Here is a 19,040-nt window from a genome sequence, read left to right on the forward strand (position 1 = left end):
CCTTCCTTTTCTTCGACAACCCCACCTTTGGACTACCTCGTCCCCAGCCCAGCCGCCGCGGGAACCTGCAGAGTCCAGCCGAAGGCCGACAGGGGGCGACAAACTGTAAGCTTTTTCAGGGGCTGGGCTGTGAGCAGGCTGTGGCTAGCGCTGTGTGGTCCCAGCAGCTAGCAGCTGGCTCCTGGAGGGGTGGGGTGAGAGGGAGATATGGAATGAGAACTGAGGGCCGGCGGACTCCGGCACCATGAAGAACTCCTGGGCCCAAACTTCCAACCATTCCTCCCAGCCCCAACGGCCTTAGCCCAGGGCAATGAGCAGAAGATGCTCTCCTGGACTTCACCTATTTGCACATCCTTGCCAGCTTCCGCGCTCTACCAGCAGAGGTGGGGTGATGTTCCCCTGATGGGGCACTTGTGAACCAGCTCTCACTGTGTCACCTCTGACTTTATTTGCTCGTCTCTGAGCGTGCATGTTGTCTTCTCTCCTACATAAGAAAAAAAAAAATGGCTTTAGCTGCTTCACCTGGTCTTTGGGGTGCACTGGGTTATGGATGCTGTAGTTCTCAGGTCTAGAAACCAATGTTTTTGGTTTCCAGCAACCGACTTGAAATCCAGGCAATGAAAATCTAGGTGGGAGGATAACAGGTTTCAAAGTCCCCGAGAGAACTAAGGCGGGGGGGTGGGGGGGCTGTGCTCCAGATATGGCGTGGGGCTCTGGATACTCCACATGCTGTGTTTGCTCAGTTCTCCGCCTGAGCTCCTCTCTCTGTGCACCCACCTTAATCCAAACCGCCCCCTTCCCCGCTTCAGTAACTCGACTCTGCACGGTCTTGAACAGGCTTAATCTTCCAAATAGTTCCACCCTACCCACCTCCTGCCAGAGTGCTGACTGTCCTCTTCTCCCAGAGCCCAAGACTGCACTATGCTTTCCATGCAGCAGGAGGGGAGCATCCTCACATTTTTTGAACCTGGGTTTTCTTTTTCCAGGGATAATTCTTGCCCGTGTCCCTCACTATCTGGAGAGCCCAGGGTATATGGCTCAGGCTCTCCTAATTGACACATTTCAACAGGTTGACTAGGAGCTGCTGGATGCTCTTTGGTTGGGTTGCGGAGGCAAGAGGATCACTGCTGCTCCCTCGGCTTTGCTGGTTGCGTCCACGTGTGGCTCCTGCAGTGTGGCTGCTCAGGCTCAGTACGCAGCTCTCCACCAGATCCCAAGCTCTAGAATTTCTGGGGATGGGGACAGAGGACAGGGGAATCTTCCTGTTTCCTGAGGAGAGCTGGGAATCTTGAGAAGTGAACGCATCTTCCTAGGTGCCCCTTCCTGATCCTGCCAGTTCTATCAATGCCCTTGGCACTCACTGACCCCAAGCTCAGAACTCCCAGGTCCCAGCCTCTTTTTGTCAGTTTGGTGCAAAATTGGGAGCCTTCTCCCTCTTCACCTGCTATCTCTTGGACCCCACTATATAACTCCCTCTGGGACTGCCATGGTTGGCGACACAGACTGGGAAGTCCAGAACCAGGTGTTGATGCAGTTAGAAATAGAGAAAAGTTGACAAGTAATGCTAAGGCCAAAGAGTTCAGGGTTGTGCAAGCCCTCCCCCTTAAATATAAGGGTGAAAGGACGATTTAGTAACTTAACAAGGACCCCTGGAAGCCAGGGTGCTGGGTGAAAGATGAGGCTAGGTTGCCTGGGCAGGGAAGGATGTGGGGTTCTTGGCCTGGAAGAAAGGAATGGTTCTTTAGGCCTAGAGGGAAAGCTATGACAGGTGACATCCTACAGGCCAGGCCACCAAGACAGGCTTGTGGTCTGGAGAGAAGGATCCCTGTTCCCGGGGGCAGCAATTCACGATTACTTCCCGACTTGCATCCTGTGCCACTATCAGAAATGAGTGCGGGTGGGTGGACCTGTCCACAGAGAGACAGAAGCTAGAATGTGTCTTTTTCATATCACTGATATCACACCACTATCCTAGTCGTGTGGGTGGCAATTAAATATTGTAAAGATTTCCCTGAGATCAGGTTTGGGATGTCATCTGGAAATGAGACACGGAGGAGTCTGCTCAACCGCAAATAGTTCTCCCCGAAAGGCACCCTGCAGTATGTTGCCCGGCGCTCAGGCACTGACCTCACTCTCCCCATGCCCTGCCGGGGGGGAGAGGCGGTAGAGGCAGCCATGCACTAAGGACCTTGTTATGATCAACTTTTACCCTCTGATATCTTAGCGGTAACGTTGGAAGTAGTAATACAACTAAACCCAAAACTAGTACTAGTACTAATAGTAGCACCAATAAATACTCATCAGTTCGGAACGACTACATCATCATTCTCAAAAGTGGAGGTGTAACGGCTTTGAAGGGAGCCAAAAAGAGTGGAAGATCCCAGGTCCGGCTGGGGTTAGCACTTCTGTGTGTGTGTGTGTGTGTGTGTGTGTGTAGGGGGGATGGGATGCAAAGAAGGGCCGAGGGAGGAGAAGAGCAGGGGAAGGGGGTAGAGTTTCAGGCCCGAGAGGGGGGCGCCGGGGTGCAGTGACGGGAACCAATGAGCTGCCAACTCGCGCGTCTCCGGCGTGACTGCCGAGATTGACGTGGAGGACACGTCAAATTGAATCCGCACGCTGCAGCCTCCCGGTCAGACGAATTTCTCCTAATCGGATGAAGTTCACTCTAGGCCTGGGGTCGCGGGCGTGGAGAGTGTCCTGGGAGCGCCCGGCGGCGGCGGCCGGCCCGGGGGAGCGCGGCTGCGCGCTCGGCGGCAGCGCACGGCGCGTTTCCAGCCCGCGGCCCGACCGCCGCGGCTCTCGACTCGCGCAAGCCCTCCCTCTATGCCTCTCCCGCGGCGGCAGCGCCCGAGCTCTCCCGGACTGCGCCGGGCCCAGCCCCGGTCGCTTCGGCGCCAGGCAGCTGGCTGGCCCGCGCGCTATGGGTAAGGGGCGAGCGGCAAGTGGGGTGCGGGCGGGCAGACGAGGCGGGTTGGGTCCCGGCGCCTTCCTTCCCTCTCGCCTGCTCTCCCCGGGAGAGCAGGTCCCGGGTGCCAGACAAGTCGCGTTCTCCTCACGCCTCAAGCCATGGGAGGTTGGGGGTGGGGAAGCTTGCGTGTCGCTGGAGGGGATGTGCCACTTAGATGCGTCAAAAGTCCAGAAAGGGCAAGCAGAGCTGAAGCACGCGGCGTCCCCCTCCGCAGTGCCTACGGGGGCGTCCACTCCTGCAGCCCGGACCCGGTCCGTTTGCTCGCACTGCGAGATTCTGAGGACCCTCCCGCCCATCACCTTCCAAAGCGCGCCTGGTGCGGCCCCCCGCCTGGTGTGGCCACTATTCTTGGCTAACCCGCCGGTGTTTTCTCTCCCTCCTATTTACTCTCGTCCGGCGCGTCCGCAGAGCAGACGTATGGCGAGGTGAACCAGCTGGGCGGCGTGTTTGTCAACGGCCGCCCCCTGCCCAACGCCATCCGCTTGCGCATCGTGGAGCTGGCGCAGCTGGGCATCCGACCCTGTGACATCAGCCGGCAGCTTCGCGTATCCCATGGCTGCGTGAGCAAGATCCTGGCGCGCTACAACGAGACAGGGTCCATTCTGCCCGGGGCCATCGGGGGCAGCAAACCCCGCGTCACTACCCCCAACGTGGTCAAGCACATCCGGGACTACAAGCAGGGCGACCCTGGCATTTTTGCCTGGGAGATCCGCGACCGGCTGCTGGCCGACGGCGTCTGTGACAAGTACAACGTGCCCTCTGTGAGTTCCATCAGCCGAATCCTGCGCAATAAGATTGGCAGCCTGGCGCAGCCCGGGCCCTACGAGGCGAGCAAACAGCCGCCGCCGCAGCCGGCGCTGCCCTACAACCATATCTACCAGTATCCTTACCCCAGCCCTGTGTCGCCTACGGGCGCCAAGATGGCCAGCCACCATGGGGTCCCGGGCACAGCAGGCCACGTCAGCATACCCCGTTCCTGGCCCTCGGCACACTCGGTCAGCAACATCCTGGGCATTCGGACATTTATGGAGCAAACAGGTCAGTCTCGGTGCCCGTCTGTAGTGTTCCTGGAAGGGGCCGAATTGGAGATTGGGTGGGGGGGGGCGGGCATGCCATCCTCCTCTGACTGGTTTTGGCTCAAGGGAGGGTTCAGGGCTGGCCAGGGAGACTGAGGGTCTTGGGCCTTCTGTGGGAGTCCTTGGACATCTTGAACTTTTTATGACAAATATGGAAAATATTTCCCAAATGGAAGAGCAATCGCCGACCACAAATTCGGAGGCCTGAAATTGCGCTTTTTCATTCTTGCAAAAAGTATGCAAAACCCTATCACCAGATCTTAGCCAAACAAACCACAGAGTCAATCCTGCGACCCTTTCTTACGATCTCCATCTTTTGGGTTCCCTCAACATTCCCAAAGGGTTCTGTTCCTCCCAGGCCCAAAGGCTCTTTTGAGTCAAAAGGCAGTGGGGAGCTGTCTGGCGGGTCTTGTCGAATGGTCTGTATCTCCAGCAGGCCCAGCAGCCCTGCAGCTCCTGGAGCTGGGATTTCCCTTGTCAGTGCCCCTGGGCTGCAGCCATCCTGGGGTGAAAAGTCACAAGGATTTGCACTTTGCCTTCAATTTTAACCCTGCACACCCTCGTTCCTCTTTCTTGGCAGGGGTAGGAAGAGTGAAGGGGGAGGGTGGATGGTTTGGGAGCATTGATTCGGGGCTCAGAAAGAACTTATGCAGGCTGGGACCAAGTCCTCTGTCTCTTCACAGTGCCCCTTGCTCCCTAGAACGAGCCAGGGAATTGTATAGTCTTGGGTGAGCAGACTCAGAACGTGCCTAAAAAGCAAAACTCACCTTATCCCAAGACGGAGGAGGGCAAGCTTGAAGGAAACAGAATACTTAGTTCCTGTGGTAGTGGGGTGTTCCTCCAAGGCGGAGACCGGGCATAGTTTTGTTTATCCGGGTGGCTCAAAAACCATGGGCCACTTGCTGGGCCAGAGCTCCCCATGGTGGGATTAGTGAACAGTTGGCAGGGAGGTCTTCACTCAAATCTTGAGTCTTCTCTCAGTTACCTGTGGACACATGTGCTCAAGGAGCAGACATATGCCTGGGACACAGGCGGTTGTCTGGGTTGTTGCCTCTTTTGGGAGACCTGGTTTGTCTCTGGGGGGCAGTTCTGCATAGCCTTCCAGATACATGTTGAAACTGAGAAACCCATGTAGTTCTCACAAGCCTGCTGGGGATTTGAACATGGACCTTTCAGGTCGCCATTTCTGGACAGCAGAAATGTACCTTGGCTGAGTGCACCCAGCCCTGGCCCCATAGGACATCTACTGCCGGAGACTTACTGTTTCGTGGGAAGCGGGTCGAAGGCTGGGAGGAGCGCAGAGCAGGCCTTTCTTCCCTCTGCCCTGCTAGGAATGAAAGCGAAATCCAGTTCCCCGCTGCCCCTCCACCCCGATCACTGAGTGTTTGAGTATCTCAGGTGTGCCTGAGGACCCTCCACCACCTGCTCAAATAGCGTAGCGCTTATAGGCTTGTGTGGAAACGTCTGGGCCAGAGAACCGCGCGTGTGCCCAGCGCAGATTGAGATGCCCCTTCCAATCTATCCTGTGTCCCTTCAGGGGCCCTGGCTGGGAGTGAAGGTGCCGCCTACTCCCCCAAGATGGAAGACTGGGCCAGCGTGAACCGCCCGGCCTTCCCGGCCACTCCAGCAGTGAATGGCCTTGAGAAGCCTGCCTTGGAGGCAGACATTAAATACACTCAGGTAACTAACTGAGAGGCAGGGGAAGGAGGTGTCTTTAACTGGGGGAGTGGGAGGGTTGGCAGATGCGGGGGAGAGAGAAAGAGAAGAGAAAACTCCCTGGGGCCAGGGAATGTGTTGGTGTGTCTGGCTGCCCAGCCAGGGAGCGCCCGCGCTGCGTTATTTCTCCTTTTCTCAAGTGCACTAGTTTGGGAGAAGCTGGCTGTCCAGGGGATTGCCTTGCTTTTCGCCAAGATAATTCTATTAAAAAAAAAAAAAAAAATGGAACCCGGAACACAGATGGGAGAGGACTCCCTTCTTCTAAATCCCAGTTGGAGAACACCATGATCCCCCTCACCTCTTACTATTATTTATAACAATTTGCGTGGAAATCACTTTGCCAGAGTCCTTGCGGGAAAAACGAGAGGCCAGGCCTCGGGTGGGGATAATGGAGGAGACTGCAGGGGGAAATGAAGATCCCCTAGCTCAGTAATTGCTCCTGCGGGACTGCCTGCTGCTGATGGTCTGTCTTCTCTGTCTTTCTCGATCCCTACAGTCCGCCTCCGGCCTCTCTGCGGTAGGCGGCTTCCTGCCGGCGTGCGCCTACCCGGCGTCCAACCAGCACGGCGTGTACAGCGCACCTGCCGGCGGCTACCTCGCCCCGGGCCCGCCGTGGCCGCCAGCGCAGGCGCCCCCTCTGGCTCCCCCGGGCGCCGGCGTCACCGTGCACAGCGGGGAACTGGCCGCAGCGATGACCTTCAAGCACCCCAGCCGGGAAGGTGAGGGGCACAGACCAGGAGGGGGTTGGATGAATAACTCTAAGGTTCGAAAGGGGGAGGGGTGTCAGGGAGGAGTGTAAGCGTGGGACTTGGTGAGAGAGTCAAAGAGACAGAGAGGGACAGGAAGAGGGGAGAGCTAGGATGCTGGAGTGGGTCTCAGCCATAAATACTTCCTAAGCCTGTAGCTTCTTGGAGCTGATGGATTCATAACAGGTGTATGCCCTGTTCCTAGAAAGGCAGGCAGAGTTGAGAGAGTCTCTAGGACTGTCCCTCCTGACTTGTACGGAGAGAGAATTCAGAAGAGGGTCAGGTTGGTGAACAGGACTCCCAGGTTTGAACCTTTTTTTTTGGTCCTTGACCAAATTATTGCTCCTTTCTGGGTCTCAGTTTCTCCATCTGCAGAAGGATTCAGAAGCACCATCCAGGCTCACCTTTCCATGGTTTGTAGAGCTTTGCTTCTGTGGTGGACTACACTTGGATTCTTCTAGGCGCTGCCTCTCTGTTTTGTTTCCCCCTTCCCATCCCGGCCCTGGTCTTTGATTCATTTTCTTAAACAAAACGCTTTGGGAATGGAGAGAGCATTTTAATCATGTATCCCCAAGTCTAGACTCTTGAACTCTGTGTGATTTTTGTCCTTCTTTCTCTGGGAAACATAGCTGGAAGTTCTCTTTCCTTTTCTCCCTCCATAAAAACACTCCTTGGTAAGTCCACTAATAGATTGGAGGTATTTAATTGATAGTTAGCAATGTGAGGGGCACCTTCTTACATTGCCCTCTGCATTCTATTTTTTTTTTTTCCTTCCTTACAACTTGAGAAAAGCTCACTTGCTCTTGAGTCTCATTTTCCTCATTGGTGATCGAGGGCTGGATTTGCTAATTTCAAACCTTCCTGCATTTAGGTTCTCCCCATCAGAAATTTGCAACCTCTGCAACCCTACAGACAAGGAAGCTATCACCTGAGGGGGTCCCAGCCCTGGCCTTGAAGGAGACAGAGCATAAACTTTGAGGGCAGTGTGGGGCAGAGGGATGTTTTAGATTACAAAAGGGTCTTTACTACCTGATATTCCTCACACCAGCAAAGCCAGACATAGGGGACAGGTGGCATTGGGTAATCAGGGTACAGAGCGGTGATTCCTTTAAGTGACATCCAGGCAAAAAGCTTTATTTCCATGTAGTTTCAGTAAGATGCAATAGCATGATGAGAGAGCGTGAGAGAGAGAGAGAGGCCATTAAGATGCCATCAATAACAGTCAAGTGGAGGGAATTTTTTTTTTTCCGCTTTTCCTAGAACATAAACATATTGGGGTATAAATTACAAAAACTGAGAATTAGCATTCCTTTAAGCTTTACATTTCAGGACAGATTGGGAGGGGTCTTTTTCATCTGTAGAAGTGCTTTTGCTCAGGGTCTCGGAGTGCTGGAGTGGGTCCCAGGCATATATCCTTCCTCGTGCTTTTGCCAGAGTCTTGTTCTTAGCCTCAAATCTAACTGCTTCCTTAAGAAGGGAAGTTATCTGCTGAATTAGGAATAGAAATGGAATCTTCTCCATTACACAAATCAAATAATTTAACTAAGCAGGTTCATTTGAATTAGAAAAGTATATCCACAACTTGAAATGACCCCCCCCCCCCCCCCCCCCCCGTCGGGGCTGATCTCAGGGAGGAAGAAGACTTAAGAAAAGGGACTCCTTATCTTCAGAATGACGCCATCATTTGCTATCAGAGCCACTTTGTCCTGAGGCATTTCAGACTCTACATTAGAAACAAATTATAACATGTAGGTAGCAGTCCAAAGGGAAAACCACACAGTTCAGTATTCTAAACTAATTCTAGTGAATTGGGGCCGGTGGGGGCGGGGGTGGAATCTGTTGGTGGCTGATTTTCTTTATAAGATACTTTCTTTCAGAAATACCAGCCCTAGGTGCCTGGGTGGCTCAGTCGGTTAAGCATCAGCTTTTGGCTCAGGTCATGATCCCAGGATCCTGGGACAGAGTCCCAAATCGGGCTCTCTGCTCAGCAGGGAGCCTGCTTCTCCTCTACCCTTCCTGCTGCTCATGATCTCTCTCACTCTCTCTCAAATAAGTCAATAAAATCTTAAAAAAAAAAAAAAAAAAGAAATACAGGGCCATTCGATGGCCCTCACATTCATGTCCCTTTTACCAGTATATTTGCTTCTTGTTATGAAACACCCCACCCATTTTCAAAATCCACAGCAATAATTAGCTACCTTAGTTATTAAATTAATATCTTAATTTCCTGACCCTCACAGTTCTTTAAAGATCTAGGTAAATGATCATCGAATAAATTTCTCAAGCTGGCAAGTGTTAGTGTTTGAAAAGAAACATAAAAATCACGAGAATTACATGCCTATTTGTATTCTCACTGGCAGAAAACTTTACCTCAAAGACCCTCCCCTGCCCCTTCTCTGCTCCCCCCAAGCTTTGAAAAGTTACAAAGTAGTAAGTCTCACTGCCTTTAATTTTTCTAATCATTAAATTGTCTTCAAAGAAACTTATCCCATAAGACAATTTGCTATCATTAATTGTTCACTTTTTAAGAATAGTGGGAATAGCATTTACTGAATTTTTTTCCGTAACAAAAATTTTCTTTCTTTCTTTCTTCCTTTTTTTTGTTTTTGTTTTTGTTTTGAGATTTTATGGATTTATTTGGCAGAGAGACACAGCAAGAAAGGAAACACAAGCAGGGAGAGTGGGAGAGGGGGAAAAAGGCTTCCTGATGAGCAGGGAGCCCAGTTGTGGAGTTTGGTCCCAGAATTCCCGGATTAACAAGTGAGCCACCCAGACACCCCAAGTAACAAAAATTTTCTACTGAGAGCAGTTTAATATTATTCATGCTCAGTAGCAAACAAATACTTTTGATTGTCTAGAGCATACACACACAACATATGTGCAATATTGTATCTATCTTCACATCTTTTTCAGGGCATCCTCCAAATCAGGTGCAAATGAACATTAAGTCTTACCCTGAGGGAAGCCAAATCCAATGTCAAATTATGCACCGCTATTTGTTAATTTTATCTTGGTGAATGGTAGCGAGGCTGGGCTACCTATTTTATAGGCGACAAAGCATGATTTACATTTTCCATCTGTGAAAGGAAACTTTAATTCTTAGGGCCTGAAAGAAAAGGAAAGTTCCACTTCATCTACATTTGGAAGGGACCTGATATTTCTGGAATCCCAGTACTCATTTATTTTCTTTTGTAGCCAGGGCAGGACCATTTCCACACAGTCCTTCCCAGCCTCTGGACAGGTGACAGACCCCACCAGAGGTTCCTGCAAGACAACCGGTATTTACAATTGACAGTGTTTTCAGAAACCATCAAAGCCTCCTGGTTCTAAAATCCCTCCCAGAGAGGTTTTGGAAAGACAGGTTTCGAATATCAAATCTAGAAGATACTGCATTTTCCTTAAGGAAAATGTGTTTATGCTTGTTAAACTCAACTCCTTCCTTCCTTCCTTCCACTTATCTCTGCTTAGGGTTAGTTTTTAAGGGATCGATCCTGAAAATGTAGATTGCCAGAGAGCACTTGGTTGGCATTTGCCTGAGAGACCCACGGAAACCAATCAAGTTTCATTTGACTTGCCTCTGAAGACCACTTCCCAGACTCCGTCTCTGTCCGACCCAACCGTGGTCCCAGTGGCCCTGCAACCGCAGTTCCAATATTTTGAAAACCCTTGTCATCATTCACGTCCCCTAAGATTAAATGAACCGGCAGGGCGCCTAACGCGGCGGGCTCAAGCCTCCAAGACCCCCAAGACACAGCCACTCACGCAGCTCCGGTCCCTGCGGGTGGGAAAGGAGCGGAGGAAAGGTCCTATGGCGAGGGGCTGGTGTGGACGGAACTAAAAACGCAGCAGCTAGAGTAGCCCCCTTAGAGGGGGGTGGAATCCATCTCTGCCCCCTCTCCCCCTTTATTTTCCTACTAGTTCATTTTCTCCCTCGTGTCGGAGGCAGCCGACCCATAGTTGAGAAACCTCCTCTCCTCTGATGTTTTCTAAACAGGTCCTCACCTTGAAGCGAGTGTATAGGGTGCAAAGCAAGGGTCAGAAGACCTTGTTGGCTGAGCAGCCACAATGGTGTTTAGGAAAGAAAGCTGAGAGGTAGGGGAGAGCAGAGTGGTTACTCTGCCCTGGAAAGGTCTTTAGATCCCGGTGAAAACCTCTGCGAAACCAGATGTTCTTGCGCGCGCGTGCTTGTGTCCGTCTTCAAACAAGGATATCCGGCGCAGCTCCGCCCACGCAGTCACTGCAAGTTGCGCCTGGAACTGGTGCACGGGCAGCTGCCGGGGGATAAAGTCCAAAATTATCCCGATCCCAAAATGAAGCTCCCCCTTTTAAAGGATAACTTGCGGGGGGGAAAAGAAGAAAGCTGAAAATGGGCTCCTCTAGGTATAAACAACTTGAGCTTCCTGCAGGAGGAGCCGAACCGCCAGGGACTGGGAAAGGAGAAACAGGTTGCGCAATCCTGGCGTCACTTTGCTAGTTTCCAGAGGCAAAACTCGGGCCCCTTCCCAAAACCCTAAGTAATAGAGCAACGTGCAGAATGCCGTCTGATCTGGCAAATTCACTGTCACTTAATCCGGAGGCCCTTAAGCCCCAGGGAGTGCTTTGCCCGTAGTGGGGATAGCAGCTGGATTCCCGGGCCGCTGGGCAGAACGAAGTCGGCCACCCACTTAAAGTGCGGCCGCCTCTCGTGTCGAAGGGATCCAGGCCGCCGCAGGCCCTCCGTCAAGGGTGGCTTTGGTAACCCTCTTCCCGCTGGGTTACCTCCTGTCGACCGCGAGCGTCCCGAGCCGCTCGGGGGACACTGGACCTGATACAGTGGCAGCTCCCCAAGCCCGAGCGCGCGGCTGGGGTCTGGGTGGCGGAGGGAGAAGGGGCGTGGTGGTGGGGGGTCTGGGATCTGAGTACCTCCCCGGCCTGGCTGCTTTACGGACCCGTGCGACCATCACCTCCTTTATTGAGAGGGTGCGGGACAAAAGCAAGTACACTCGGGCTGCGGTCAGGGAGCGTTTGCAACGCGACCAAGGCTGTGCTCCTTCGTGGCTTCCTTAAGGGGATCCGGAAGGATGGGCGCCATTGGGCGCGTGGGGTCCTTGGACAGCGCGGGTCCCTGCTTCCTTCTTCCAAACCACTATAGTGTCAACCCCGGATCCTCGCGCTGTCACCCGTATTTGCCGACGTCCCAGGCCTCAGGGTCTCTCACTCTGAGCCGCGCCAGCCAGTGACCCGACGCCCCTATGCTTCCTCCCGCAGCGGCCGATCGGAAGCCGTCCAGCCCCAGCGGCAAGGCCCCGGATGGCCTGAGTAGTTTACACGGACTGCCCATCCCGGCCTCGACCTCCTAGGGCCAGCGCTTCCCGGACCCCGAGCCCGAGCCCGAAGCAAGAGGCGGACCGGCGGGCGGAGGGGGGCGTACAGCTCGGCGTTGCAGTCTCGGTGGCGCGCGCGGGAGCCAGGACGAGCCGAGAAGGTGCCGGGAGCCTGCCCGCGGTCGGGGCCCGCCCCGTCGGTCCACAGGCCTCGCTTGGCTCACCGACCCGGCGGCCACACTTCCTTCACCGGCCAGAGTTTTTAGGCTTATCTGAATTTTGGCTTTAGACTGTTGCAACCTCGTCCCGATCCTTGCTCCGACGTGGCCTCCCTCGCCCGGCCAGCCTCAAGTGTCTTTTCCTACCTCTCCAGGGCTGTTCGGTATCCTCCCTCTCTCTTCCCTTCCTCTCTTTGCTTTGCGTGCTTTCGGTCTTCGCTTCCTCCCTCCTTCCGATCCTACATTACTTTCCTTCTTCCTGTTCCCCTGCCTCCCTTTTGTCCTCTTCATTTCTCTCCCTGCAGGCTTCCCGCTTCCCTTTCTCCTTCCCATGTTGCAGCACCGTGCTTCCTTTCCTGTGGTCCTTCCCCCTTCTCTCTTTAGCGTCTTTTACAGTAAATGACTTCGTTTCTCTTCATTCCTACTGTTTTCCTGACCTGTCTGACTTCCCAGGAGAGCCCCAGACTGGGTTTCACGACAGTCCTCGCGCTGCCGCTGGGACTCTTTAGTTTCCACCTCTCAGAGCCCCCCCCCCCCCGCCCCCAGCCCTAAGGGAGAGGTCTGGAACCTAGAAAATGGACAGAGAGGCCATGACCTTTATATTATATTTTTATATTAATGAACCCAAGCAAAACAGGGATGAACTACCCTGTTCTCTCTCTCTTCCCCAGGATATGATCTGATAATCTGTATGTTCTCAGTGCCTAGTGGCTGAGCTTCTCTTTGCTTCCTCTGAGATGATGTCACCCCAAAGAAGACCGGGGTAGGAGTAGGGAGCATTGGGGTCATAGGTATTTTCTCTGCTTAGAGAACTGCCTGCCCTGGAGGTGCTCATTCCCACCCCTCCATACCTAATAGGAGGGAATCTGACACAAGGTAAATGCATCAGCACTGTTTTTGGTTTTCAGGGGTCAGCATATTTGTTAATTTAAACCACAAACTGCTTCCGGGTACAAAGGTGCAATCTGGCTTCTGGTTTGCAAGGGGATGAGGGTCAGAAAATGTCTTCTAGAGCTGGACACGAGAGCTGTTCACTGCTTCCGAGTTCAGGCGCACTGGTGGTGGGACCCTGGATGTAAACTGCAATTTTTGTAGTCATAAACATGTCACTGGCAAGAGTGTGACATCACCTGTTAAACGTGGCTGCCTTTGAATAAAGGAAAGCATCTGGAGAACGCTTTGTAAGGGTGAGCAAGTGTGTGTCCACTTTGCAGTGTGATGTAGGTCTGCCTCACTGACTCTAGCCCCTCAGTTCCCAGCGTGAACACTATTAAGGTGAAATTATTTGACTGGTTGATTCACAAGCACTCGCAGCCCGGGTTGGGCAGGAGGTGGAGGAGAAGGTGGAGGAGGCATGCTTTCAGGGCTCTGTCCCAGGGAAGAGACGTACTGTGCAGAAATCATACTAACAGGAGGCTGATTCTTAGAAGAACAAAGTGGGCAAAAGACAGCAACAATGGGGACTTTCCCGGAACATTTCTCACATTCTGAAAGCGAAAGAAAATTGGGACAGGCTGACAAACCATCTAGGGATTTCTAACTACACAGGGGTCTTTGGCTAATTGTTTTGTTTTTCCTTTTCATGTTTGGCTTTCTCAAATGGACAGAAGGCATTTTTGAATTGAAGGTTTTGCTTGTAAGTGGAGTGGCTTATTCAGACTAATGGAGGGAACCAGTGGGGAAATTATTATATCTCATTGCAATCATACCCACTGAAGGTATTAATTACAAAACGATATCTGCTTTTTTTCATATAGAAACTTTTGTTTCCAGGTTTTCAAAGGATCTGGCCTTAAAAAAGTTCCATTTTATAGGTAGGAACATTGAGGACTAGCTATTTGGTTTCCTTTCTCTGAACCATACAGCTAACTGCAAATTGCAGAGTTTGGGCACAAAAACTACGTGACACCATCTCATCAGAGAACCAGGACTGGGGCTTGAACTTTGAGTCTGGGGTCCTTAATTCTCTGTGCCAGCATTTCCTACAGAGAAACTAGTCAAAAAGGTAATAGGAATAAAGTATGAAAAGGAAGCATGTTTTCAAGTTATAAGTCCTCTCGGTCTGTCCTCATGTACTTAAGTGAGCTTTACATGCTCATGATTTTCATGAGTCCTCGCTTGCTGCTGGGAGGGGACGGGTTTGCCTGGGCCAGGAAGAAGACATCCCTCTGCTTTCTGAAGAAAGGAGAAGACTCTGTGATTAGCCTGTCTCCGAGTTGCCATCATCCCTATTTCCCTGACATTTTCCACTTTTGTGTTTGTGCTCTGGGAGTTAAAGGTAAAAAAGTTGGGAAAAGCCACTCAGGAAGGATGGAAGACACTTACATTGTCAAAGCTACCTGCAAAGGGCAGCATGTTCTAAATCTGTTGCTGATGGTTCCCCATGTCCTGTGGCTGGAGATGAACCTTTCAGAGTTCCTTGGCCTTGGGATGAGCTTTCATGGGTCATGAGCTGCATCCAGTCCCAGGGCCTACTAGCAGGCTTTGACATTGCATGTGGGATATGTAGGGGTATCCCTTCTCCCTTGAGGTCTCAGGCCATGGGAAGTCCCAGTGAGCTTGGGTTAAATCCCTGCTCTGCTGTAGTGTGACTGAATGAAGCTGTGACCTCTGAGCCTCCACAGTCTTGTCTATGAAATGCACCATCCAATGCAGTGACAGCCATAATGACCTGGCCTCGAGGAAAGCTGATACTGGTGTTGCTTCATCTCTCTGGAGGTGATTTTGCTGTTAACAAAGGATAGGAGACTCATTTTAACAGTTGATGGGGGACCCAGAATTTTAAACTTTTTTTCTCAGAAGATCCCATCAGAATATTACAATTTTGGTGTCTGTGCTTATGGATCTGTGGAGATAGTGGGGACATAGGATAAAATTAGGTAATAGCAGGCTAGGTAGAATAATTTAAGAAAAAAAAATCATTCCCAAAAGCAATTTGTTTTTCTTCTTGCCTTTTTAAAAAAAATTTAAGAATAATATTTCTTTCTTTTTAATTTAGAGAAGCACTAAAGAGGAAATAAAAAAGATGTAATCACTCAAGTAACCCTTTGCTTTTTTTTTTTTTTTTTTTAACCAACTGAGCCACCCAGGCCTCCCATGCTTTTTTTTTTTTTTTTAAAGAATGAAAGTAATATATGTACACTGTTAGAAAATTCTAGCGTACAGGAACATTGAAAAGAAAAGTGCAAGTTTTTCCTGTCTTTTTCTCTGTCCTTAAAGGTGAACACTGTTACAGTCTTTTATGAATACTTCCCAGAAAAAAAAATGCAGGCAGTGGAATTTGTTTCTCTGTGTGTGCTATTTAACAGTGTACACCAAGGATCTGTACTATATACACAGAGACAGGGTCTGGAGATCTGATCTTTGCATACCAGCAGCTTCAACTCCACTGTATTCACTTTATTCTTCTGAAAGGATGCATATCAACAGGGTTTATTGAAAACAGAGTATTTGTAAAGGGGGCTAGCTTCGAGCTTTAAATGAATAAAGGCAGGATTTTGTTGCATTCATTTTTGGAGGAAGTGCTTCAAGTGGATTGTAATAACTTCTCTGGGAAAGGTGGCTAGTTTTCAGCAAGGAGGGAAAGAAGAAACCAAAGGGAAGGAGACATAGAGACAAGAGACACCAAGTTTTGTCTGTCTTAAAGATATTCTGACTGTTTTCCAGATCACCGAAAGGATTCAAAGCTTTGAGGGGCTGGCAAATGCAATTTTCCTTTCCTTTGAAGGGAATCTGTTTCTCTAGGTCAGGAAAGAGAGACAGAGACAAAGGGTTGGGGAAAAGTAAAATTGGATAGGAACAAAATGTAAATATCCAGTCCTGGCACAAGTTTGCTTCTTACCTGCTTCTTACCAATTCACTTGGAATCCCTGTGGAATTGGCTTCCTGACAGATGAACCTCACTTGTAGACAACTGTGTTTCCCCATTTGCTTGTTTCTTGACTCCTGTTAAAGAGGATGGGATTTATTTAATTGAATGGTGGTTTGGGTTAAAGCACTCTGTAGGTTTCCTGGCATCAGCTTCCCTAGCTAGAATTACATTGGCCTGAGTTTCTTTTCAAAAGAAACTCTACCTGCTCCATGTTATGCTGGATAATATGAATTTAGAATCTTGCCAAAATGTGCCTGAGGAGCTCAGTTGAAAGGACTGTGCATCCAGACAGGCTACATAATGAGAAACACTTGATTCTCTTCTTTTAATAGGCACGAATTATGCGCAAAATGGTATTTGGTCTTCACCTTGACCTTGCTGTCTGAACTACAGCCTCATTCACTTAAGAAATGTCCCATGGCCAAGATAGTTCTAGCCAAACGATCGGATCTCCACTTAGAAAAAACAAAACAAAACAAAACAAAACAAAACAAAACTTCTGTTTTTGGATTCTTCTTCACTTTTTCTTTTTTAAGGCCAGAGCAAGGACGAATCACAGTGCTTCTTTTTCAAGGCATTACAACAAGAACCACACATTTAGTCAGAATCCAACTCGGGAATTCTAAACACTTGGAACAATTATACTCAATTTAGGCAAGTCTCTTCTTTGGAGTTGAAACTGGTTGAAACCCCTGTTTCACTCTAAAGAGCTCTTCTCCAGGAGAAGCAGTCTGTGATCTTGGTTGGAACACACATCTGTTTCTGGGCTGGCCAAATCCAAAAGTGGAATCCCAATTATAGTTTTCATGGCTGATGGAATTTCAGCTGCACTACAGTTGAACCACCTGGGCTGCCTCCACTGTCTTTTTTCTTCTTAAGGTTGAAATAAGCTGATCGAGTGTTCATTCAGCTCTTAAATTACATTTCCATCCTGTACCATTTTATTTCCTTTTTCTCTGGTGAGATATATTGACCAATGGATTATCTCCAGTTTCTTAGACCAGCCACATAATGTTCACTTTTGGGAGTTCTCCTGGTCGCTGGTGGATGTGGTTTCAGCTTCCTAAGGTTTTCTTTTACCCCAAACAACACACAACAGAGTGAAAATTCTTTAACTAGTTGGTTTGGATTTAACAAGAAATCTCTTAGAGGACAAAATAAGTGAGATATTTGAATGAATTGAAAGAAGTAGATTTTTTTTTGAAGAGTTGAATTAGAACCTGGAACTCCATGAGACATTAAAAATACAAAAAAAGAAAGAAAGAAAAGGAAAGGAAAAGAGAAAAGAAAACATTCCTTAGGCAAGCAAGGTGTAAAAAGATTTAGTGTGATGATCTAAGAAGCCAAAGATATCATTCTGGCCACCAGGGGGAGCACACATTGTTCCATGAAGATAAAGAGGAAAACAAAGCTAACACTCCATCTACAAAAAAAATAGTTCATCATTTTGGTGAACCTCTCCAGGTTGTGAACAACATCTGTTTACAAGAAGAGTGCTTTTGTTGTTGATATTATTGTTGTAATTGGTGACCAGAGGCTTTGATTCTGAACAAAGAGGAGCAGTTGGGCATGTGGTGAAAATGGATTTTTTGGCTCATCCACATGGGAATTATCAAATAAGTTAGCTGAGAAGTCAAGAGCCCCTTATAAATAAGTTTCACTTCTGACTTTGACTCTGGTAGATACACATATCCAATTCTCTGAATCCAGAACAAATAAGTATGAATTGGAAAAAGTAACCTATTTGAAACTGACATTTTTAAGAAATACAATGAATTTTTATCTGTATTTGTCCAATTATGATTTTTTGATTTGATTAATTTGGGTTTGAACCTGAATTTTTAAGCAACATACCCATTTTTAGTGATTTTGAGGTTCTTAATCGGGTCAAGTCACAATTCACATTTACAATAATGGTCAATGTGTTGCAGAGAGGCAGTAGACAGCAAGGAAAAAGACTTTTATTTTCTTACTTTTCTTTTTATTTTAGGATAAAATCCTAAAAAAAGGAGGGGGAGCCTCTCTAATTATTTTTTCCTCTCTAGTCACTTCTAACCTGGACTTTTACATATATTGAACTTATCCTACCAGCTGTGGATCATTCCATCTGCCGAAAGTAGTCTGGGAAGGGATGGGGTACATGCTGGCTAAAAGTTGGCAGAGCTAGCTAAGTTCAAATCTGAGTTGTACCACCTGGCAGCTGTGGTGCTTTGAGCAAGTTTAGACAAAACTTAACAGCCTCAGTTTCCTTGTCTGTTTAATGGGACTTAAAGTTCTGGGGCACTTCTACAGATTAAATTCAATTATATGTAAAGAGTAGAGACTTGCTTTGGGTCAGTTGGTTGTGATTAATTTTATTATTGTGGCTTTCTTCTCTTGTCCTTTCTGCATTCCCATCAATATTTTATAGTGAATTCATTTATGTCACAGTCCTGGAGATTGTATTTTCTATATATCAGATTTGTGAAAAATACAGAGGCTGTCAAGACTGCTAATGCTGGTCTTGAAATTTCCTGAAACTTTCAACAGCATCAAAGGGAGTGCCACTGTCAGCTACTAATCAAAGCTGGTAGCCCTGGGACATTCACCAAAACGTTAAGAGTACTTGATGATTTTATAGCTAAACCAGTGAGGATTAATGACCAGCCAGGTTGCCATCATTACTGTGTGCCAAGTGTGCTTAGATCAATGTCATGTGACCATGCTTCCTGTCAGGTCAACAGACCAGAAACAGAGAACTTGTCCTACTTTCTTTCTCTCAAGGAGGCCAAAAAGCCTGTTGCATTTCCTGCTGACTGTAGCATGCTGATTATTGGCAGCCATGTTGGATTTTGGCCTTTGTCTTCCAGCTCTTTTCTGAATAAATGAATTTATAAAGATAAAGCCACCCCCATTCCTGCTTTCTCCCTCTGGTTGGCTGCAATGGGGACACAAAGAACACAGAAGTCTTCACCTCAGTAACTTCAGGAATTTCCTAAAAGTCCTTTCAGGACATCTGGAGAGGAAATGGACCTTTCAGGTGTCCATTTTGGAACTTGAAGTGTAGGTGAGATCTTCATACGTTGTTGAAGTTTAAGTAGAAAAAATCCACACATGCTCAAATTTGTGTGGCAAAAGAATATATAAAGTGTAGTTTCGGATT

The 19,040-nt window shown here is 49.0% G+C and overlaps 1 protein-coding gene across 1 annotated transcript; it reads left to right on the plus strand.

The window, feature by feature from the left end:
• Window positions 1-2,594: 2,594 nt before the first annotated feature.
• PAX1 (paired box 1) lies at window positions 2,595-13,212 on the plus strand. Its single transcript, XM_004754119.3, has 5 exons — window positions 2,595-2,924; window positions 3,377-4,006; window positions 5,582-5,724; window positions 6,257-6,479; window positions 11,754-13,212. The coding sequence occupies exons 1-5, from the start codon at window positions 2,654-2,656 to the stop codon at window positions 11,843-11,845; spliced, it is 1,359 nt and encodes a 452-aa protein (XP_004754176.1). The 5' UTR covers window positions 2,595-2,653; the 3' UTR covers window positions 11,846-13,212.
• The last annotated feature ends 5,828 nt before the right edge of the window (window positions 13,213-19,040 follow it).

Source organism: Mustela putorius, unplaced genomic scaffold, assembly GCF_011764305.1.
Source record: "Mustela putorius furo isolate JIRA1106 unplaced genomic scaffold, ASM1176430v1.1 tig00000253_pilon_pilon_pilon, whole genome shotgun sequence".
NCBI classification, from domain to species: domain Eukaryota; kingdom Metazoa; phylum Chordata; class Mammalia; order Carnivora; family Mustelidae; genus Mustela; species Mustela putorius.